The following is a 24,247-nucleotide window of genomic DNA, read 5'->3' as shown; positions in this document are numbered from 1 at the left end:
ATGCCCAAACACATTAAAATAAACCTGTCAATAGTGATTTTCAAAACAACTACAAGTCAAAATACATACAATGTGCAATAAATCATTAAAGAAAGTTACAGAATCAAGTCAACTGCCGAGGAAAGATCTGTACAGAACATGCAGGAAATGTTAGATCACAGTGCAACAGGTCACAAGCTGTTAAATAACAAAATGCAAAAGGTCAAAAGGGATTTAGCAGTTTAATGTGCAAATTATCTTTGTATATAAACAGATAAAAGGGAAGGAATAAACTCCGCAGATACAGGAGAAATAGAGGCAAAGGCGGTTCTTTTGAAGTTTTGTAATTTCTGTCCAAGAAAAACTATCTTCTGCTTCATTTATCTACTCAGAAATATTCTCATATCTCTGTAGAAAATGTGACCAATTCAAAATTAATAATTTACACAAGGGTACAAAATTTACATCAATTTCTAAACATGACAGTAAAACGAGTCAGTGTTTGGGGCAACAATCCATTTACCTGTTAAAAGAAAAAAGGGACAAAAGTAGAAGGGGAGGGGAAGCATTTGGACTCCGGCAATTTTATCATTTTTTTTTCTTGTGAAAAAATTTGTTTACATTAAAGAAAAACACATAATAAATTTAAATGTCCAGCTACCCAAATGCACAGTGTGTACCCATGATCATGCATTTCCAATCACCCAACTATGAACAGGATACCACCAGGAAAAGCTCCTTAGTGGTGCATTTTACTTCATATTGTTACAGCACGTGGCTCAGTCGTCAGATCTCACAAGTGCAACTGTGCCTATACTCCGGGTTTCTCAAGCACAGCCACTGCTACAAGAATATCTGTAAAAATCAAGGAAACCACAAATACACAACTCTGTTTCAAAAACATTCACATTTCTAAAATTTCAAGTTTTCTTAGAAAAACAGATGAGACAACCACATGTTCGAACAATTAAAATATTGGTTATCCACAACGTTGTTTAGGCAACAAACAAATGCTTCTACTGAGGAGGTAGTCTTTCTCTTCTGTACATTTTTTTCAATTCAGGTGCAGAGATGCATCAACCCCAGAAGCGGATATAGGCATTTCAAATTGTTCTTCATATGCCACTTACACAGAGCATAACATGGAAAAACAAAATACACAATGACGATATGTCAGGTCACTACTGGATAAATTTATGCCCATTTACTCCAGTGACTTGGCAAACTCTGCATAATCTATGTATCCATCATTATTCTTATCATCATCCTTAAGGACATCGTCAATCAAGTTGATAAGTTCATCTTCTTTCATTGGTGGTACTTGTTCGCTTCCATCCTTCAGAGAGAGAAAGAGGGGGGGGGTAGTCAAATGCTGATCTTAGGTAAACATCCATAGCACCAGACAAAAAAATGAGGATAATTCTTTTAAATTCTATGACACAGTAACCAAAAATCCCCAACATTGGCTCTGTTTAGAGTAATTAAATTACATAAAAGCCAAACAATGCACAACTCCCAAGTGATTCAGTTTATCAATCCGTCACTTCAGTGTACACACATTGCTGGTAACCCATACATTTAAAAATTCCTGGTTTCAGCCATTCTAACTCCATGCCTTAGCAAACTTTTAATCCAATCCTGAACTTGCTTCTTCACAGTCTATAAAATATGGCAGCTGATTAAACAGCTCCTGTCAGACAGTCATCACAGTCAGTTCTTACAAGTAAAATTCTTCCTCTGTCAGGAAACTAATCCCGACAACTTTTCATATATTTAAGTAGTAAAGAATAACTTGTTTTGAGGCAGGTTTGGATTTATTACATATGATTTACCTATTTTACTATACATTTTCATGACTAAACTACTTTGAAAAATGAATAATTTAAGAAAAACTCCCAGAATGACTTTTCTCTGAAGATATTCATATTACTAATTTGCAAGGGTTTTCTACAAAAACATCATACTTCCAAGCAAAAATTGACAAAGGAGAGGAACAGCTTTCCAAAAGACACTTACAAAAATCCTTCAAAATAACTGTGGTGCCCTGGCTGATGTCAGGATAAAAAATAACTTAAAAGAAGATAAGCATTTTCCTTATTTTTTCCTTTAAAAGGTAAAAAGTACAGTTTTGTACCTACCATAAATGTAGATGTTCGAAGATCCACATTGCTGCAGTCCTTACTTATGGGTAGTCCGCTGTCCTCGGTCAGCCCGAATACCAAAGTATTAGGCTGACGTCGGTCATGGGCGCCTAGATCTGACATCAGAGCGTCAGGGTATAAAGGCGCATGACCGACGTCATATCCTCAGTCTTTTCTTGCCCCAGATGTCAGAAGGCCAAAACCAGAAAGGCCACAGCCAAAAACAGAATACCTCCCAAACACATGCCCAACAACAACCATCACCTAAAGCATAGCACCATGTCAAACTACAGTGGGGAAGGAGGGAGGTAAATTGGACTGCGGCAATGTGGATCTTGGAACATCTACATTTATGGTAGGAACAAAACTGTACTATGTTCTTCATCTCACATTGCTGCAGTCCTTACTTATGGGTAGAATCCCAAAGCAACGGAAAGGGAGGATGGTAAAAATCATAAAGCATTAGGGGCCGCTAAAATGCCCTGTAAAATTGCAGTGGCAAAGCCAGCCCTAGACTTAGAATAAAGAGGAAAGTGGTAATGTTTAGAAAAAGTATGCACAGAACTCCAAGTAGCTGCCTCCAAAATGTCTTTTGTAGCTACCCCCCTAAGAAAGGCCGTAGAAGTAGCAGTAGCCCTAGTGGAATGAGGCCTGATTCCCGCAGGAATCTCCTTACCATGATGGGAATAACAGAAAGAAATACAAAACCCAATCCATTTAGAAATAGTTTGTTTTGAAACAGGTTTACCCTGTGAACCCAAAGCAAAAGAAACAAACAACTGCTGAGACTGTCTGAACTCCTTGGTTCTGCTCAAATAATAACGCAACTGCCTGTGAATATCCAAAGTATGCAAAATTTTCTCCCCTTTATTTTGGGGATTTGCATAAAAAGTAGGCAAGTGAATAGTTTGATTTAAGGCCACACTAGAAACCACTTTAGGCATAAAGGAAGGATTAGTACGCAAAGATACCCTATCCTTATGAAAAATCAGGAAAGGCTCCACTGCCATGAGGGCCTGTAATTCAGAAACCCTTCTTGCAGAGGTAATGGCCAACAAAAAAGCAGTTTTCCATGACAAATACTTTAACTCGGCAGTAGCTGCAGGCTCAAAAGGTTGTAGAGTAAGTTTTTCCAACACATAATTGAGATCCCAAGCAGGAGTAGGAGCTCGACGTGGGGGTCTTGTATTCTTTGCCCCTCTAAGAAATTGCTTAAACCAAGGATGAGAGAATAAAGGAGGGTCACAATCATAGTGAGCAGAAATGGCTGCAGCATGGACCTTTATCGAGGAGAAAGACAAACCCTTGTCCAATAACTCAGTAAGATATTGAAGAGCAACACTTAAATCAGGTCTGGAGACATCAAAGTCCTTTCTTTTGCTCCAAATAAAAAATCTCCTCCATTTATCAGCGTAAACCTTCCTGGTACTAGGCCTCCTGGACTCCAAAATAACATTCAAAACTTGTTGTGGAAGCTGAGACCCTCCAGAGTCTAAAACAGAATATGCCAGGCTGTTAGATGCAGAGACTGAATCTTGACATTGAGGAAGTGACTGTCCTCTTGTGACAAAAGGTGCAGAATCAAAGGCAGAGGCCATGGAGGTTCTCGTACTAAACTCCTCAGTAGTGGGTACCAGTGTTGTTGAGGCCAATCCGGTGCTATCAAAATCATGGTTGGCTTGTCTCGTCTGGCCTTCAAAAGTACCTTGGGAAGAAGAGGCAGAGGTGGAAAGGCATATACATGCAGATTGTTCCAACTGAATGATAGAGCGTCCACCTTCCAAGCTGTGTGATGAAACATTTTTGTGCAAAACTTTGGCAACTGGTAATTCAGTGGAGAAGCGAACAGATCTATGTCTGGAGTTCCCCATAACACTGTCAACTTTTGAAATACATGAGGATCCAATTTCCACTCGTGAGGATCCACTATTTGTCTGCTCAACACATCTGCTAAGGAGTTCTGTGCTCCTGGTAGAAACCTTGCCTGAAGATTGAGGTGTAGATTGAGAGCAGTTTCCCACAAAATCATCGCTTGCCTGCAAAGAGGGTAAGAATGGGTTCCCCCTTGCTTGTTGATGTACCACATGACAGTAGTGTTGTCTGTTTGAATCAACACCTGCCCTGGGTGAAGTAAAACTTTGAAAGCCATCAATGCAAACTGGACTGCTAACATTTCCTTCAAGTTGATATGCAAATGTTGGAGTTTGACAGGCCACGTGTTTTGCACCCATTTTCCATTGAGGTGTGCTCCCCAAGCCTTGTCCGAGGCATCTGTCGTTAGAATCTGACTCGCCTCTGGCCGGGTCACAGAGAGTCCCTTGTTTAGGTAACATTCCTGAGCCCACCACAAAAACTCCTTCTGAATGCAAGGTATTATCTGAATGACAGTGTCTAGATCTTGGCAGTGCTGTGTCCATGCATTTTTGAGATACCATTGAAGCTTCCTCATATGCAATTTGGCATTGGGAAGCACCAGAATACAAGATGCCATGAACCCCAAGGCTTGAAGGACTGTCCTTGCAGTCAGCCTGGACCGTAGAGACATTTGATGGAAATAAAGAGAAAGGCTTCTTTGTTTGTCCGGGGTCAAAAAGCCATCTGGGAAGCTGTATTCAGTCTCACACCCAGAAAGCACATGTCCTGAGAGGGTACTAGACTGGACTTTGTTTCGTTCACAGAATACCCTAGGCATCTTAACACTGCCATCATATACTGTAGATGATGAAGAAGTTCGTCCTTTTCTTGTGCAATAATCAGGCAATCGTCCAAATAAGGATAAATCTGTATTCCTCTTAGTCTGAAAAAGGCTATCACTGGAGCCAGAACCTTTGTGAACACTCTGGGCGCAGTAGATAAGCCAAAGGGCAATGCAGAGAACTGATAATGTAAATTTCCAGCCCAAAATCGCAGGTACCTCCTGCAACTGGGCCTGATAGGAACATGAAGGTAAGCCTCTTTGAGATCCAGAGTAACCATCCAGTGATCTTTTCCCAACAGAGGTAAAAGTTGTTGTAAAGTCAACATCTTGAACTTTGGAATGTCCAGGTAAGTGTTGAGGATAGATAAATCCAAAATTGGTCTCCACGTGTTCCCTTTCTTTGGAACTAGAAACAGGCGAGAATAAAATCCTAGGCCCACTTCTGACAGAGGAACTGGCTGTATAGCTCCTATTCGAAGAAGTAAAGAAATTTGTCTGTGAGCCTCTATCCTTTGCCGAGGAGGACGTCTGGCATGCCTTTGAAAGGAGGCATGGTATGGAAATAGAACTTGTAACCTCGGTTTATAATGTCCAACACCCATTTGTCCTGGGTGACTAAATGCCAATTTTGCTTGAAGAGAGCCAACTTTCCTCCCAAAGGAGCTGCCAGGCAAGAAGAATCTGGCAGCTGGAAATGCAGGTCATTGGGCCTGTTTACGAAAGGACTGGCCCCTGCCCTCACCAGTAGATTGAGCAGGCGAACTCCATTGTCTCGGCCTGAAGGTACTCTGAGCTCTGCCCCTACCACGCCTAGATCTACCCCTAGACTGAGAATCAGAAGAAGGGTACGTCCACCCCTTAGTAGGCCAATTTCTACTAAACTTTGGAGGTTGTACCTGCAAAAAATCTTTAACAGTCTGCATAGATTTAGCCTTGTCTTCCATTTTCTTTAAGACTGACTCCACAGGAGGACCAAACAAAACTTCAGACTGTAAAGGGGCATCCAGAATTCTAGACTTAACATGTTCAGACAAATTCTGATCCTTAAGCCAGGCGTGCCTACGAATAACTGAACCAGTGGCAGCCACCCTAGAAGAAGCCTGTAAAGCATCAAAACCACATTGCAAAGAGTGCTTACCCACCTGTTCAGAAACATGCACTAAATCTTGCAATTCTTTACACTCTATGCCCTCTGCCAAAGCATCCACTTTCGATCTTAGCTGAGAAAGGAGGAAATTCTGATACTTCAACATATGAAACTGGCAGTTCAAAGCTCTCATTGCTAAAGTAGAAGAGGTATACACCTTCTTACCCCATCTATCCAAAGCTCTAGCTTCCTTATCCAGAGGAACCGGATTCTTAACAACAGAGGCTCTAACACCCTTAGGCCCCTGACTAATAGTTTCTGGGTCCGCCCTAGGACTCTTGTACAGATATTTATGAGCCTCAGGCACCCTGTAATACCTGTCCGGTTTAACTGGGGCAGGAGGCACAGAATCCGGATTAAGGGAAGCTTCCGAGAATACATCTGAAACAACATCCAAAACCGGAGGTATAGCTAAGGGTCTATGCTGTGGTAAAAACAAGAACTCCCCAAGTCTCTTCCGTGAATCAGAGTAATCCTGTCCTTCCCACTTAAAATGCTCCCTCATGGAATGCAGAGTTTCTGAAAATGAGAAATCCTCTGGAGGAGAAGCAGAAGGAGTGGAATCCTCTGCATCAGAATCAGAATAAGGAGGGAAATCTTGAATGTCTTCAGCAGAAGACTCTGAATCATCTGAGGCCTGCTCCAAACTTTCCAACTCTGGCTCCATCCTGGGCCTCTTATCAGGAGGGGGCATAGAACCTCTAATTAAAGTAATCAAATCCTCTGCCATTTTAAGCATGTGCTTCTTAGGCACAGACCCTGAAGAACCAGAACTAACACCAGAGGAAGGCAAAACAGACCTGCCCTTAGAAGGAGCCTTAGAAACAGTAACAGAAGGCCTAACCACCTTAGTCATAGAAGGGAGAATAGTAACCTGAGAGGCCCCTTCAGCCTGACCTGCCTCCTGAGAGGCCACATCTTGTAAAATCAAAGTTTCCCCCTGGGACTCAACAGAAACTTCAGCCGGATCCATTTGTTCAGCTGTAGCTTCTAACGGTCCGGCGTCCGAAACGGACGAATCATCCTGCCTAGGCTTTAAAGATTTGTCTTTGCGCTTCTTAGTAGAAGCAGGCGTCGGAACATCCGACGGCATATTATAATTACACCTCTTGCCAAAGACTAACCTAGCGCAATCTAATCTCCGTTTTATAGTGCGCTTATTAAACCTAGCACAAAAACGACACCCGACTACGTCGTGCTCCGGTCCCAAACAAGGAATACAAAGCGAGTGGTAATCCCTATGCGGTATCTGTTTCCCACAAGAAATACAATTATTCACTTTTTCTGACATCCGGTAAGTAACTGAGGCAAGAAAAACAAAATATTCCCCAACGGGTACTTAGCCCAACTTGGTATCGGTCTGAAACTCCGAAAACGAAAAATTTCAGAACGCCGAACGGCACTTGCAACGCTGCTTCTGCATCGGACCATGCGGCAAAAAAGACTGAGGATATGACGTCGGTCATGCGCCTTTATACCCTGACGCTCTGATGTCAGATCTAGGCGCCCATGACCGACGTCAGCCTAATACTTTGGTATTCGGGCCGACCGAGGACAGCGGACTACCCATAAGTAAGGACTGCAGCAATGTGAGATGAAGAACATCATTTGGTTTGCAACTGATGATCTGTTCAAATGCTAAAGGGGATGAATGAAAAAGAGTAAAACAGGTAAAAGATTGCAAATATAACATGTTCCATCATGCTAGCAGGTCATAAAAAATGTAGCTGCCTAGAACTGCAATTTATTTTGACATCCTGCATCCTGCTGCTGTCTACAGTCTCTGACTGGTGTGATTAAGCCCTTGTCCTTTAAATATGGCAGAACTGGTTTAGCTACTTTTGCTATAGGAAAAGCAAACTACTAAAACAATGTTCCTTTCTAGGGGAAATGAAGGAAAAAAAATCAAAGCACAACCAGGGAATTATGATGTATAATAATGCAAGCTTTGTTATTATTCGGTCTTGTTTTGACTTGGAAGAACTTGAGTAAAATTGGTGAAAGGTCTGTGTGTATTTTTAATATTTCTCTAACTCAGATTAATCATGGCTAATATTCTTTAGTACGAACTAGGATATTTAGTAGCATCTATACATTATTTTTCTGTCCAGTTTAAATGTTATTCTGATTTTCTATGTGCACTTTTTTCATTCCTTCTCATTTAACATGCAACTTCACTGTTACCAATGTTTTAACTCACTTTTAACCTTGTGTCTGCTTGCTGTTAGATACCCACAAGGAGGTTTATAATGTATCTGTGGTTAAACTGCAGTTATCAGTCTCACTTGGTTAGATCATGTGGGTCTACTACTAGGAAAATATTAACATGTCTTACTTCTTATTTGGCTTAATTAGTAAGAGCAGCAGATGCCTGAAGTGCCTGGCTATTCCAAATTTGTGGCAGTACTACTATGCCAGGAAGAAAGTTGTGCAGAATTGGTGATTCTGCCAGCCTTACAAAGGAATTGTGCATGTGAGTGTGAAAACAACTTGTGTGAAAAAGGCAGCTATGGGCAAGAGCTACTAGAAGATACCATGGTTCACAAAGAGAAAGGTGAGAAAAGGCCTGGGTGTGCTAGGCAAAAGATTCAGCTCTGAAGGTGTCCAAGTCTGGGGGGGTAGATGCTGAAATTCAGGACAGCAGTGCACATTCCCTTGGTCTTGAGGCTAAGCTGCATTTTGTGAATGGATTATCACATTATATTTCTTAACTGTTTGGTACCAGTGGTGTAACTTGAGATGGCATACCTCTGGAATCAGTTAGAACTTTTCCTCACATATTTGGTTGGTATCAGTTGGATTCAAAATCCCATCCATGCCACTGTCCATCAAATTTTGGTGGAATCTTAATCATGACAAAAATGCTCAGCAATTTAAGGATATAGAAACATTAAACAGAAGACTAAAGGAGGATTTGGCTAATTGAAGCAGAAAAGCATTAGGAATTGTGGTATGCCCAAAAAGATAGGACTGTGACAAAATGGTTAATTTTCTCACAACTTGGGACTCCCCAAGACTCAACCTTCAAAATGACAATGGTCTGTGGGGGAAATAAAAGGTTTACAGGCTAGCTCCTAATGTACCAAGAATTTAGTGATTTTTTTTTTTATTTTACTAAACAGTCAAACCCAAATATTTAGCATATACACAATTTTATAATACCAAAAATGCACTGGATATTGTGCATTTTTGGTATTATAAGGTAGTGTATACGCTAAATATTTGGGTTTGACTAGTGGCTTTGGTGGCATGGACTCACTGGATGAAATTCCATCAATGTTCTCCCCGGTTAGAACAGACTACATCCACCATTTGCAATGTGAGGTGGATATCTTGCAGGGAGAGCTAACAAGACTGATTGAAGTTTTCAGTCAACCTAGCCTACATTACGACACCCAACCTGGAGTGATGACATCATCGCGAAATGTGGAGGAAGGGAGAGTCGAGAATCACAAGCCTAGAGACAGAAGAAGCAATGGAAGAAATGGATGCCAGCACAGCAGCGGTAACTGACCCTCTTATGGGGTTGTAGCCAACCAGGACATGGTGTTAGAGGGTGCATTCAATGATAAAAGCCCAAGCGACAACTCTAAGGATGTGTACGAGGCTGCAGAGGCTAAGCCAAAGAAAGCGGCCCCTATTTAGATGTATTCTACAGTGGTAAATCCTCAGAATTCAGGTACTGTGAATAACTCTACTTATAAGAGTAATGTTAACAAGCAGAGAACTGAAAGTAAAAGAAACAAATGTTTCAGGTGGTGCTGGGTTGGAATCATACTTAGGGTAACAGTTCATATTTAACAAAGTGGAACTGGGCTCCGAGGATAGATGTATGGACAGAAATCAGCAACAAAATGAAAAAAAGACATTGAAGGATTTAATTTAGGAGTTTGGGAAACAGCTGGACAGGGCTACAAATGGAAAATGCATATTCCGAGTACATGTTTAGAGTTAAATATTGTGCCTATGGGTCTTTGTTTTTTTCAAAATGCCAATGGGAATGGAGTTAAATGCAGAAAACAAAAGAATGCAATATGCTTTTTGACAGTTTTGGTTTTAAATTCATGTTTTTAATTAAATGTAATAAGTTATGTCATTTGTTAAAGGATGTTGAACAAGTGAATGAAAATAAACAAAAAGACCTGTTATTTTATCAGTGGGAAAAATTATATGTGAAGCAATATGATGTTGTGGATGACAAGAGTAAGAAAATATTTAATAAGAAGTGTCGTAAATTACAAAGAGACAGTGAACAGTATGAGAAACAAGTGGCTTATACATGGAAGAAGGGAGATGCAGTATACAACAGCAATTATGGTAAGGCTAGGAAATATAGCCCATACATGGAAATAAATGAAAGAGGAACATATCAATATAGGGAACTATATGGGAAAAGTTTTTTTTTTAGGAAGGAATCAGTGCTGGAAGGGGGAATACAGGGATGCATGGAAAGGGAGGAGACCAGAAGAGAGGGGGGTTTGACCCCCTGGGAGAGGAAGGTAGATTGGAGAAATGAGGCAACGAGATGGGGACAGTGCAACACAATGCAGTGCAATATGGTATGGGGCAATTTAACATATATAATTATACCCAATTGAAATCAGAAAAAAAACATTTCCAAGTTGTTTACGAAGGGTATGAAATATGTCCCTTATGAAAAATTCAATGTAGGTGATATGGAATTTAAATTGTATATGAGAAAGTTAAACTAAGCTATACATTTTCAAGAAAATCAAGGGAGTTCACGGGCAAATGCATTTAAGAAAAAATAAGTACACGCCACCATTACATCCGATACTAGTAACATACAAGAGGTTGGTTACTGAGGAAATTTATAAGTTACATGAGAAGTGTATGAAGGGAAAGAGGAGGTACAATCTAAGTAAGGAGGAAAACAAGACACTAAAGGAAATTTGTCATGAGGCAGATATTCGAGTAATGAAACCCAATTTGGGGGGGGGGGTGTTGGTACTAGTAGAAACACAAGATTATAATAAAAATATATTTGAGATGCTACACAATGACTGCAAATACGTGGTATCTTCTATGAATGAAGTAAATGTATGAAGGGTTGATTTATATTTAGAGGAGTTTTTGTTGGACAACATAGCTGATATGAACATGTACAATTTTTTGAGAATGGAGCACCCTGTACCGACTACCATCATGGGGATATCTAAAATACACAAAAATATAGAAGATCCCCATATAGGCCCATTATTTCAGGTAGTAGGTCTAAGACATTCCCTTTTGGGAAAGTAGTAGATGGATGGCTTATACCAATATGTGACAAAGTATACCATATAGCGAGAGACTCGTGGGATTTTCTGGGAAGGTTAAAACCAGAAGTATGGAAGGAAGGGTTACTGTTCATAACTGACGTTGTGGACTTATTTTTCTTGCATACCCAAGAACGAAGGTCTTGAATGATATAGCAATAGTATTCAGAAGTATATGGAGTGGGAAAAGACTAGTTTAATATGTGAATTTATGTCTACTGTATTGGACTTTAAATTTGGTTCGAAGGGGAATATTACAAGCAAAAAAAGTGGGGCATGCGCCCCCATATACGCAAACATGGTATTAGACAAGGAAAATGAATATATTCTGGACAGTCAATATGCTAGTAAATGTATATGCTACACTAGGTTTTTGGATATTTTCATCTTATGGGATGGTACAATACACAAAGTAGAAGCATTTGTGAAGTATTTCAATGGTATCAGTAGTTATTTAAAATGCACGTATAAAGACTGGAATAGCATATTTGGACACCTTTGTTTCCTTTCTATATATATTCTGGATTTAAATCCTCATACCATTTGATACATTTAGTAATTCATACTTAGAATACACAAGTTGTCACCCAGTGAGTCAAAGAACATTACAAAGGGCCAATGCATTGGAGCTGCGAGAAGGACATCAGAATTTAATGATATGAAAAAGGAGTTAGAATATATAGGCACATTTGGGGAAAGGGGATACCCCAGATATCTAAGAAACTATGTCATTGGGTATGTACTAAAAGAATGGGGGAGAAAATACACACCTTCTTGGAATAGGGTTGGAAGTGCATTCGAGAAAGACAAGGAAATGTCTTATAATAGTGCATGTGTGGTGGAGTATAGTCCATATGTTGAGAAAATCAAAAATATCATTTGACAAAATTGTAATATCCTAAGAAGTGATGGCATGATTTACAGTAAAGTGGGAACAGTGCCCAAGTATGTGTACAAGACTGGGTACAACTTAAAGAATAGGTTTGAAAGAGGGAACATAGGATTTAATGGTAGTACTGGAGATGGATACTCTAAGAAATGTGGGCAGTGTCAGCAGTGTAAGGAGATCATAGAAGAAAAAAACATTAGGGGATGTTAACCATACTAAAATATGTTTTTCCATCCCAACACTTCATTTATTTGGTGAAGTGTATGACCTGTCAGTTATGTGAGGAAGATGGATAGACAACTGAGGAACAGGATTTACGACCACATTTATTGCACAAGGAGAAATGATCGAAATAATGCCTTGTGTAGACATATACTTAAGCATGACTGACGTCATATGTTTAAATTTGGGATACTTGAACAGGTTAAAGTTAATTCTAGGGGAGGAAATGTTAAAGTTAAATTAGCCAAAAAAGAAGTTAAATGGCAACTGGTTAAACGCAACAAAAGAACCGGGGTTGAATGATTATATTCCCACTAAGCCAATTTTAGATGCAAGAGTATGAATAATATGTAGACACACAGTGTACATATGCCATGTAAACCCAGAGCTGTTGGACATGCTACACCTAAAGAAATCCAAATCCCTCCGAGCTACATGCTCTATTGTGGCGACAAGTTTAGGTCCCTAAACAGGACATGCTGGAGGGATAGATTCCTGTCCCAGAGACTTCCTATGCTCTGAACAAGCTACCCATCTATGTCAAGCAAAGTTCCTCATTAGCACTCTTCAAGAAAAATCTTGATGAGTGGATGGAAAATAGGAAATACACCCTGGGGATCATTTCTGTGGCTCTGCTCGACAGGGGCACAGGAAATTAACTTTCTTGGGTGGTGTAAGCCAGGGAACCTTGTTGGATAGGCTTAATTAGGCCCTTGGGCTGATAGCCTACTACCTACCTATGAACCTATGCATACTAACAAAGTTTTGAATTAAGAGTATACAGCTCAATGAAAGTTAACCTAGTGAGAATGGATGCAATATTACAGGATAAAAGTTGTACATACAAACGTGCAATTACACAGTAATAGTATATATGATGTATAAATGTGCTATAATTGTGTTTTCATACCTACATTATATCTATATAGCTATATCCATCTATACATATCTATATGCACTTGTTTCAATAAGCATATACAGAGAATGAATGTTTTTAGGATGCATAATAAAATTGTGTAGGCAGATTCCTGTGAACTGTTGGAAATAATTAATATTCATTTGGCTTTGTTTTATTCATGATGGATTTGACAACAGCATTCCCACTGGACCTTGATTTTATAAAATATATTATATAAGGAGGAGAAAGACTGATCATTGTTCTGATGAAGTCTGCGGTTAGCAAATGAAAGCGCTTAACCTGTGTGTATTGTATTTATAACCCTCAGTGGTTCGTTTTTAATTTTAATAAAAGTAATTTTTTGAGCGAGAATTGGCAGTGAGTGATGGACCTTCTTTAGCGTGTATTTTACTAAACAGTCTTATTTGGATATACAGCTTGTGCTGAAAACTGCATGGAGGAACCACCAGTTAAAACTGGAAATAATTTGTTGGGATGAGTATGTTGTAGTAGCAACAACGGAAAATGCAAGCCTGCCCCCATATGCCGAAGACTGCCAAACAAACTTTTCCTGTCCAGTTACTAAGACACTCCTTAAAACACATTAGGTGAGGCTGTTCATTTTTAGAAAAAAATATGGTTTCTACATACTGGTCATACTCCGTGAGAGCTGCAAACATGCTACTTCTTACTTAAGTCACCATGACTGACCTCAGGACAATCAATCACAGTAGCTTATTACATATACTTGTCAAAAGATTGACAGCAAGATGAAATACATACACAGATAGACTGTACAACAGTTAAAATGATGTTTTTTGGAGTATTATAGTTAAATTCCTGCTTGTCTGCAACATTTAAAACTTCACTGTCATCTGTTTATAAGAATGGATGCAATATAACCACAAGACTAGCACTTTTAACAAATGTGTTTTATTAACCCTTCTAAAATATTTTAGTACACAACAGCCAATACTAAACTTTAACAAAGTAGAATAGCAAGTATGCTACAGCTGCACATGGTAAGCAACCCTTCTAGAAAAGCACAGTTGGTTGAATTTTAACGGACAGAGTGAAGCAATTTTTGTTAAACCAAGTTTATCAAGTTCATCCATCAGAGTAGGACAAATGCTACTGAAAGTTTTAGCACAGAATGACAGGATGCTTACCAAAACTGTAAATGACAGTTATGCTACTGAAAAATGCATTGGGAAATGTTCTTACATTAGGAAGTAGGTGCTTGAGAAACTGTTGAAACTGGACACAGTATTAGTGCATGCATATGCTCACGAAATTGCTGAAGCTAGGTATATAAGAAAGTGTTGGTAGTAGAAAAGCAAAGTATGAAAAGTGGTCTTCTTAAAGTATAGCAGTAATGGATGCAAAATGTATTAAATAATTGTGCAAGAGCAAAAATCTGTTCTCTACCCCCAAGGAAGTTGCAAAACTTTGCTAATGGTGTTTGCACTGCTAAAAGACATTTCTGTTATGCACAAAAGCAGGCATAAACTAGAGGTGGTTGTACAGGAAGCTGTAGTAACACAAAGTGAATCAACTACTGTTGCTAATGAACTGTGACAAACAAAAAATGCGTCAGTTTTGTGTTATGAGGGAGTGCAGCACTTGCCAGCTATTTACTGCACAGTGCAATGCTTAAACCAGAACAGCAGGCAAATGATATATGCATCATTTGTGCTGAAACAATATGGGTACTGCTTCTACCTAAATACTATGGTTGCTGCTTTGTGAAAGAAGCCTGTACCTGCAACAAAACCAAGTACTGACATATTCTGATATAGAGATGCAAACTAAAAAGGGTGTACGTTGGTAACCAAATACTGTAATCACAACTTATGAGGTTTTAGAGCAAAACAAAAATGAAAACAAACAAGTGTTCTAAGTAACGGATCTTACTGAAAGCTACTGCACTTTGTGGGTTGAAAGACACTGTCTGCAATGTCAACATGAAAACAAGAAATAAAGTATTTAGCTGGTATTAGCCAGATACTGGAAAGTTTATAGGACTAGTCACCATACACATCAGCTCGCGCCCTTGCCTCATTCCCTACGATATGGCTCCTTGGTAACTCAAGAGTGACACCAAGCTGGTATAGCAGTTTTAAAATATACCATGAAATAAAGGAGAAATAGAGGCTTGTGGTTCTCAAGTTCTCCTTGGAAGGACAATTTGGTGATTATAGGTGGGTGGGAGGTTTCTAGAGTCCAGATCAATACCAAATAAATCTATCATTCTTTTAAACACATAATTATAGTTTGGATACTGGAAACTTGTGGTCCAGTCTCCAGCAGGCCTTAGAAGACACCCAAGACAAAACTACCTGAAAGGATAGATGCCTTTAAGCACGCTCTAGATCTGGAGGGGGCATCCAAACTGCATGGTTTTGAAAGTATGCTAGGCAGACAGTAGCTGCAGCACAAATACAATCCTATGGCAGACTTCTTAGAAATGCTGCAATAGTGGCTTGAGACCTGAGAGTGCACATTTGATCTGTGGTACAGCAATTCATTACTGTAAGAGTAACAAAAACTTATGTAGTCAACCTTAACAAGGGAAATTTTTTGTTACTCTGTCCTTTTTTGTTTGGAAACAAAAGTACCGTTTTAATTTTTCTGTTACCTAATTGTTTCACTGAATAGTGTGCTGTGTGTCTCTCTGCTGTAAGAGGGGCTGGTGGTCTTCTCACCACTTTGTTATCTGACATTTAACTGTTAGCCTAGAGGGTTTCCTCTGTATTTTACGTGCGAGCCATCAAGTTTGAGAATTCATTTTATGCTCAGTTTCTGAGAGACTTGGTTGGCTACAATCACCTGCATTAGAAGCTGAAGTTAAGTGCAAACTTGCAGTTTTAAAAGTACTGTATTTTATTTTTTCTAATTGCTTCACTGAAAAGTGTGCTGTACGTCTCTCTGCAGTTAGTTCCCCACTGTTGGTTGCTCTGGAATTGCCCGCCCCTCCTGTAAGTCTGTATTTGAACACTCTTCCCGAGTCCAACTCATTTGCTCACTTAACCGAGTACAGTGAGATAACATTCTGAGTCTAGTGTTCACTCTACTTTATACAGAGAAGATCTGAGAAGGTCAACCCACTTAGTAAAGTGCAAGGAGAGAGGAAGGAAGAACCTAACAAAAAAAATAATAAATAAATTGCACTTTATTCATCTGCTATTACTGTATTTGTGTTTACTCCTACTTTTGCCTCTTCTTAAAAGTACTCAATTTTATTTATTCTGCTGCATTTATTACTGCTCGGTAGTAGCCTGACTAAATTGTAACGGTTATTCCAAGTCTTTTGGTTTAAGCACTTGGGCTTCATACCAGTCGTTTTACATTAAGAAGGTTTGTGGTCTGCACTCTTGTGGGAGGAGAGTGGATTTTGCCCTTCTGAGCTGGGAATCTTTGGTCACAGGCTTATTGTGACTACTGAGTTGAACTGTTTCTTTCTGAAATTGGTGCCCCTTGTTGCTGTAGCATAGACTAGATTCATGCTGCTAAATCTAGCTTTGTTTGCATAACTTTAGCACTGATCTAGGCCATCTTTTTTTGGCGAAGTTCCCCTGCACCCCAGTGGCAGGAGTGTGCAGTTAAAAAGTACAGTTGTGCACACTTACCATAAATGTAGATGTCAGAGGGTATTCACTGTTGCAGTCATTACATTTGGGTTATCTGCTTGCAGGTAACCCTCAGCCGGCCTGATTATCAAAGTCTTGGGTCCTGCGTTGGTTGCTGTCTTTTCTTCCATGACGTCAGGTAGTCAGGGGTATAAAGCATGCAGCCGATGCCATTATATCATTTTTTCTTGCCCCAGATGTCAGGTGCCCCCATAATGGGAAGCATTTATATACAAGATTACACCTCCAATTATAAGCAAATACACCAGAAAGCTTAAATACAGTAAACAAGAAGAGAGGTATAGCAAATAGAAATCAGGGGACTGGTGGGAGGGTAACCAGGACTGCAAAAGTGAATACACTCAAAACATCTACATGCAACTGTACACAGCTGTACTATGTTCTTCATGTTTCACTGTTGCAGTCATTACATTTGGGTAGATTCCCAAAGCTATGGAAGGGAGGAGAGCTGGCCCCAATTCTCTCTATTAGGCTCTGCAAGACCACAGTGACAAAACCAGGTCAAGATTTAGAGAAAATAGGCAAGTGGTAATGCTTGGTGAAGGTATGAACAGAACTCCAGGTATCAGCTTCTAGGATGTCCCTGGTAGGAACACCTCTGAGAAAGGCTGTTGAAATAGATGCAGCCCTGGTGGAATGATCTTATCCCCTGTGGGGTAGGTTTTCCATGGTGCTTCTAGCAGAAATGAATGCAATGGCCTATCCATTTAGAAATGGTTTGCTTTAAAATGGCCTTCCCCTCTGCCCCTGCAGCAAAAGCAACTAGCAGCTGTTCAGTTTTTGTGAGAGGCTTCATCCTGTACAAGTAAAATCTAAGTTGTCTGTGCACATCCAAAAAGAGTGCAGTATTCGTTCTTTGTTCTGTGGATTAGAAAAGAAGGTTGGCAAATGAATGGACTGATTAAGGGCCACACTGAATACCACCGTGGGCATAAAGGAAGGACTGGTCCTGACGGACGCCCTGTCAGCATGGAAGATGATGAAGGGGCTCCACTGACATGAGGGCCTGTAATTCAGACACTCTTCTTGCTGAAGTGATGGCTAAAGGGAAGGCCGTTTTCCAAGAAAGGAATTTCAACTCTGCAGTTGCAGCTGGCTCAGAGGGAGGTAGAGTGAGCTTTTCCAATACAAAGTTAAGGTCCCAGGCTGGAGTAGTGGCTCTCCTGGGTGTTTTTAAATTTTTGTCCCCTCGGAGGAATTGCTTCAGCAGTGGGCGAGAGAAGAGGGGTGGCTCCGTATTAATATGTGCTGAAATGTCAGAGGCATCAATTTTAATAGAAGAGAAGGCAAAGCCCTTGTGAAGCATCTCTGTTAAGTATTGAAGAATATGCGGTAAACCGGGCACTGTTGTGCCCATCCCCCGAGTTTGGCTCCAGGAACAGAATCTTTTCCATTTTTCAGCATATGATTTTCTAGTACTAGGCCTCCTTGCCTCCAGAATGACATCCATCACTTGCTTACTGAGTGATGGTAACAGAGAGATCAGGTAATTAGCTAGGCTGCAAGGTTCAGGGTTTGAAGCTGTGGGTGCAGAATCTGGCCCTCCTGCTGGGACAACAGGGAAGGGGTCAGAGGCAGATGTCATGGTTCCAGCAGTGCCACACTGCGTAAGAGGGGGTACCAGTGTTGGCATGGCCAGTCTGGTGCAATGAGTATTGTCCTTTGTTTGTCCTGTTTGATCTTTAGAACTTTGAAGAGGAGAGGCAGAGGGGGCAATGCATAAACTGAGAGGTTTTCCCAGGTGAAAGACAGGGCATCCACTTTCCAAGCTTGTCTGTGGGGAGTCCTTGTGCAGAATTTGTCCAACTGGTAGTTCGGAGGGGAGGCAAACAGGTCCATCTCTGGGCTCCCCCATTTGTTTCTCAACATGTTGAATATCTTTGGTTCCAGTTTCCACTCATGTGGGTCCATGAGATTTCTGCTTAGGTCATCTGCCAGTGTGTTTAGCTTGCCTGGCAGGAATTGAGTCTGTAGGTGGTAGCTTCAAGGCTGTGTCCATAGAGCCATGGCTAGTCTGCAGAGGGGGGTAAGAGTGGGCCCCCCCCCTGCTCGTTTATGTACCACATAACAGTGGTGTTGTCTGTTTTTACCAATAATTGTCCTGGAAGGATGTGGTCCTTGAAGGCCGTCAAGAGCATTCTGTACAGCTAGCATTTATTTTTGATTAATATGCAGGTGCATTTGACTCTGGCTCCATTTGCCCTGAATGCACTGCCCTGCCAAGTGAGCCCCCACGCATAGTTTTATGCGTCTGTTAGGGTTTGGGCGGCAGGGGGTAGAGTGAATTGCAGTCCCTTGTTAAGGTAGCAGGCCTCTGCCCACCAAAGAATTCTGTCTTTATACAAGGGATGATAGGAATCACGGATTCCAGGTCCTGAGAATGTTGCCACCATAGGCTTTTTAGATACCATTGTAGTTTCCTCATATGTAGTCTTGCATTTGGAATTAGTAGGATGCAAGAGGCCATGAACCACACAGCTTGCAGTATTTTCCTTGCAGTTAACTGGGTCTTTGTGGCCAGTAATTTGAAGTAGGCTGCCAGATAAAAACTTGTTTCTCTGGTGTGAGGTAGGCCATCTGGGAAGTTGTGTTCAAGCTTGCTCCCAAGAATACAATTTGTTGTTAGGGTACTAGGTTAGATTTATTTTCGTTTATGGTGTACCCCAGTGAGGTTAGCAGTTTCTTTACAAATAATCATCCAGGTATGGATAATATCTGAATATTTCTTTGCCTGCAAAATGCAATGACTGGAGCTAGGAATTTTGTGAATACCCTGGGCGTAGTAGATAAGCCAAAGGGCAGTGCAGAGAACTGATAGTGCATGTAGCCTGCTCTGAAGCATAGGTATTTTCTGCAAGAATCCCTTATTGGGATGTGCAGGTAAGTTTCCTTTAAATCCAATGCTGACAACCAGACATTTTGCCCAGCATGGGAAGCAGCTGGTGAAGAGTTAGCATTTTGAAATTACCAAAAAAGGTAATTAGGATAGATAGGTCCAGGATAAGACGCCAGGAGTGGTCTTTTCTGGGTACCAGGAAAAGCCTGGAGTAAAAACCTTGTCCCCATTCTTCTGCTGTGACAGGCTGAATAGCCCTGATACTCAGAAGGGAGAGAACCTGCTGTTGAGCCTCTGCCCACTGATTTGGGGGTAGGTCTTGGCCAACCTTTTGGGGTGGAAGTGGAATCTGTATCCTTGGGAAACTACATTTAAAACCCATTTGTCTTTGGTAACGAGTTCCCAGTTTTTTGCATACAGGGCAAGCTTTCCTCCCTAAAGGCGCTGTCAGTTGGTTAAGTCATTGTGACAGTTTACCATGGGGGGTGTCTTACTACTTCTAGCTTTGGAAGTGGGAGCCCCCCACTGCTTAGGCCTGGGAGTACCTTGAGACTGTGACCTAGGTGGTCTGCTGTTCTTGGATTTAGCCTGAGGCGGCCTGGAAGACACAGGAAAGGACCAATTCTTAGGCCAATGCCTACTAAATCTAGGAGGCTGTACTTGCACAAAATCTTTAACAGTTTGCATAGATTTAGCTTTTTCCTCCACCTTTTTAAGAACTTCTGCTTTATTGCCAAACAGGCGGTCTTGGTTTAAGGGAGCATCCAGTAATTTGCCTCTAACATGATCTGGCAGAGTTTTCTCCTTAAGTCAAGCATGCCTTCTAAGAACAGACTCAGTAACAGCACCCCTAACAAGATGCCTCTAAGGAGTCAAAACCACATTGCAAAGTATGTTTACCAACTTGTTCAGCAAAATGCATTAAATCCTGTAATTCTTTATTTTCAGCACAGCATCAATTTTGTTTAAGTAATCCAATAATATGCTGCTGGTACTGAAACTGGCAGTTTAAGGCCCCAATGGCCGAAGTAGCAGAAGTGTATACCTTCTTACCCTATCTGTCCAGGGCCCTGGAATCTCTATCAGAGGGGGTAGGATTTTTGGCAGTGGTAGCCTTAATGCCTTGGGGTCCCTGTGAAATGGTCTCTGGGCCCGCAGTAGGATTCTTAAAGAGGAACTTGTGAGAATCAGGTACTCTGTAATACCAGTCAGATTTCCTGGGAACCAGAGGTAAGTTGAATGGGGCCAGGCTAGATTCCAAGAAAGGCCCGTGTTGAGGCAGGAGTAAAAATTCCCTAAGCCTCTTTTTGGAGTCAGAGTAATCCTGGCTTTCCCAGTGGAAATGCACCTTAAGAGTGTGCAAAGTTTCACCAAAAGAGAAATCTTCTGGAGGGGAGGCAGAGGGAATGGAGTCCTCTGCACTAGAATACTCATAGGTAGACAAGGGCAAATCTTGGTCATCAGAAGAAACAAATTCAGAATCCTGATCAAAAGAATCAGAAGGAAAATCAGTTCTAGGTCTCTTAGAGGGAGAAGGGTGGCTTTCTCCAATTAGAGTAATAAGGTCTTCAGCCATTCTTATTAATTTTTTAGGCATATGGGCCTGACCATGCGGGTTTGGACATCTATTTCCTAGGTGTGGATCAAGTCTTAGTCCTTGAAGAAGATGATGCAGTCGGTTTGATATGCAAGTCAGTAGGCCTGAATACACCCTCTGAAGCTGGTGCCTGCACAGCGACTCCAGACCCATCCACGGTAGAGACATCCGCAAGTTCCATAGTCGAAAAAACATCTCACAGCATACCAAACTCCGAATGGGTCTCAATAGAGGCCTGCAAAACTGAAGTAGTGGGTATCAGAGGCTGTGAAAGAGTCTCACCGAGTACCAGCGAACTGGTGACTACCTTAACGGAAGCGTCAGCAGCTTTGGACCTATGCGGTCTGTCTATCTTTACGTTTTTTCAGAATGTTGGTGGTCTGACTCCTTACCGAAGCCATTTCTGGATAATTGAACAGAGTACTGAAATAGTTAGATGCGAAAATGAACAAACAACGAATAATACGAGGATTGAATAAGGCTCAAAACAGACAGCGAGGGATGTCGTGGTCTGGGCCTAAGCAAGGAATACAGTACGAATGAAAATCTTTGAGGTATTTTCTTTCCACAAGAAGAAATTGTTAACTTTTACCGACATCGGTTTAGAGCAAGAAAAAGGATCCCCAACGGGGTACTTCGCTTTTGAAACTCGAAAACGAAAATTTCAGGTGTCGGCCGACCGGCACTTGCGAACTGCTTCTGCTTCGGGCACTGCACAGCAAGAAAGACTGATGTAATGGCGTCAGCTGCATGCTTTATACCTAGACTACCTGACGTCATGGAAGAAGACAGCAACCGACTCAGGACCCAAGACTTTTTTAATCAGGCTGGCTGAGGGCTACCTGCAAGCAGATAACCCAAATGTAATGACTGCAACATTGAAACACGAAGAACATCTAGTCCGATTGAAGACTGCTGGGAAAGGGCTCAGTTTTGAGCTTTTCTGGTTAATTGATTTAAACAAGTTACCCAGTTTTCTACTGTACACACATATACATATAAAATTGCATCATCTGCTTTACTGTATTTGCGTTTCTTCCTACTTTATTACTAGGGGCATTGACTACAACTCTGATTTGAGATATATAACAATAAGTACCCTTTTCCGTGCATTTAAGGTTTTGTTTTTTTGATTGTATGCTTGATTTTCTGAAAAACAAAAATATAAATAGTTTCCCGCCTTTCTAAACTAGTATAGTCCAGTTTTCAGGTAAGTGCTGAATTCAGGACTGTGTTACAATTCTTTGTTTGCCCATACCTTACTTGGATAGAGGGAAGTTTCTCTGTTCACCTGTGAGAGAGGGGAGCTTTGAGCAGTCTATCTGTCCCTGGAGGAGTGGTTTCAGCCCAGAAATTGATAGTTTATTGGCTAATTTCTCTCTTACATTTCCCTGCAATAAAACCTGCATTTGCCCGGTTTTGGGCACCAGGCAGCGCCGGTTAGGTAGGGTACAACTATTCCCAGCTCCACAAAGTCTCCTCTTAAATTTTTCCCTTGGAACTAGACAAAGTTTCAACTTAAGCACTCAAGCCATTCATTTCTCAGCCCGGCACTTTGCTTAAAACTCATAGCAAGCACTTATAAACCCTAGCACTAGACTCCCCTATACTGAACAGAAGGACAAGGCTCTCTATATGACCTTACCAGCCAATCAGTAAAACAGTTCACTGTACCTATCCAGGCATGTCCAAAGGGCAGTTTCAGGTGTACTCTCCAGTCCAACTGGGGAATCTGGGCATTTTGAGGCAATGTTATAACTGCCTCATGTACACAGACAATCCTCTCCTCCTACCACTAAACACTAATACATGCGAGAGATGCAATTATACAGCCAAACTGGAGGCTAAGCTCTCCCAACCCAAGACTGGATCAGACAGTCAAGAGAAGGGAAATACTTGCATCACACCACCAGTCTCGCATAGACCCATTAAACTAGCACCGGCAAAAAACACACAAATACACAAAAACATACTCGGAGGCTCTAAATAAAAATCTGTAAAAGCAGAGACCTCCAAAAGCAGACATCCAAGCAACCTCCAACCCCCCCCAACACAAACCATAAAACACATACTTCAAAAAAAATGACTGTGCCACGCAATCACAGCCCTTAAGGCAAAATAACATACCCAACACACTAGTAAAATCGGTGACTCTATAATCAGGCACACTGATGTTCCACCCACTAGGGTGAATAAGGAGAAGGTTACCGTTAGCTGCCTGTCGGGTGCCAGGATCCGCCACATAACACAAGCACTCAGGCCACTCCATAACAAGTACAAATACAACTCTTGTCCATGTTTGTGTGAATGACCTGAGCCGTACCTCCCTGGACTACATGAAGAGTGACATGGAAGAGCTCTCTGATTACGTAGCCCAGGCTGGTATGACCCTGACCCAGAGTAGCATCCTGCCCTCACCAAGAATGATGCCACAGTATTAAGAAAAAATTATCAATTTCAACAATTGGCTAAGTTTCTGGTGTCAAAGGGGATCCAGTGTCTGTCCGCCTGAGATGACATGCTCGATAAGCCACGCTGCTTCACTACAGACGGCTTGAACCAGTCACCCTTAGGCTTTCGAATACTGGCCAAGGCTCTTGCCTTTTTTAGGCAAAGCAAGAAAGACAAACCAACCGCTGTAAATAGCACAAGTAACAAAAAACTGAGGGTAATGCTACTCAATGCCAGAAGTCTAAACCTCAAAATGCACGCACACGAGGCACTCCTCAGTATGGAGGGAAAAAAAAAATTCGATCTGCAGTAACAGAAACCCAGTTTAAGGCTCCAGAGAGCACCCCAGCACAACCAGGCTACAACTCATACCATACATTTAAGCCACAGAACCCAGACTGAAATACAAAAGGCGGGGGCATATCCATATTCATCAAGGATACCCACACCTCCAGGTTAG

The 24,247-nt window shown here is 41.2% G+C and overlaps 1 protein-coding gene across 2 annotated transcripts in view; it reads right to left on the bottom strand.

Moving 5' to 3' along the window:
• Positions 1-202: 202 nt before the first annotated feature.
• The window catches only part of MCFD2 (multiple coagulation factor deficiency 2, ER cargo receptor complex subunit), a 134,353-nt gene continuing 110,308 nt past the window's right edge, over positions 203-24,247 (bottom strand). For both annotated transcript variants that reach the window (XM_044060236.1, XM_044060240.1), the window contains exon 4: positions 203-1,315. In XM_044060236.1, coding sequence (XP_043916171.1) covers positions 1,184-1,315 — 132 coding nt within the window. In that variant the 3' untranslated portion in view covers positions 203-1,183. The remainder of the gene's footprint in view (positions 1,316-24,247) is intronic.

Source organism: Protopterus annectens, chromosome 1.part0, assembly GCF_019279795.1.
Source record: "Protopterus annectens isolate FY-2018-M chromosome 1.part0, PAN1.0, whole genome shotgun sequence".
Lineage (NCBI taxonomy): Eukaryota > Metazoa > Chordata > Ceratodontiformes > Protopteridae > Protopterus > Protopterus annectens.
The sequence above is the reverse complement of the archived record's forward strand: the minus strand, read 5'-3'. Positions and strand labels throughout refer to the sequence as shown.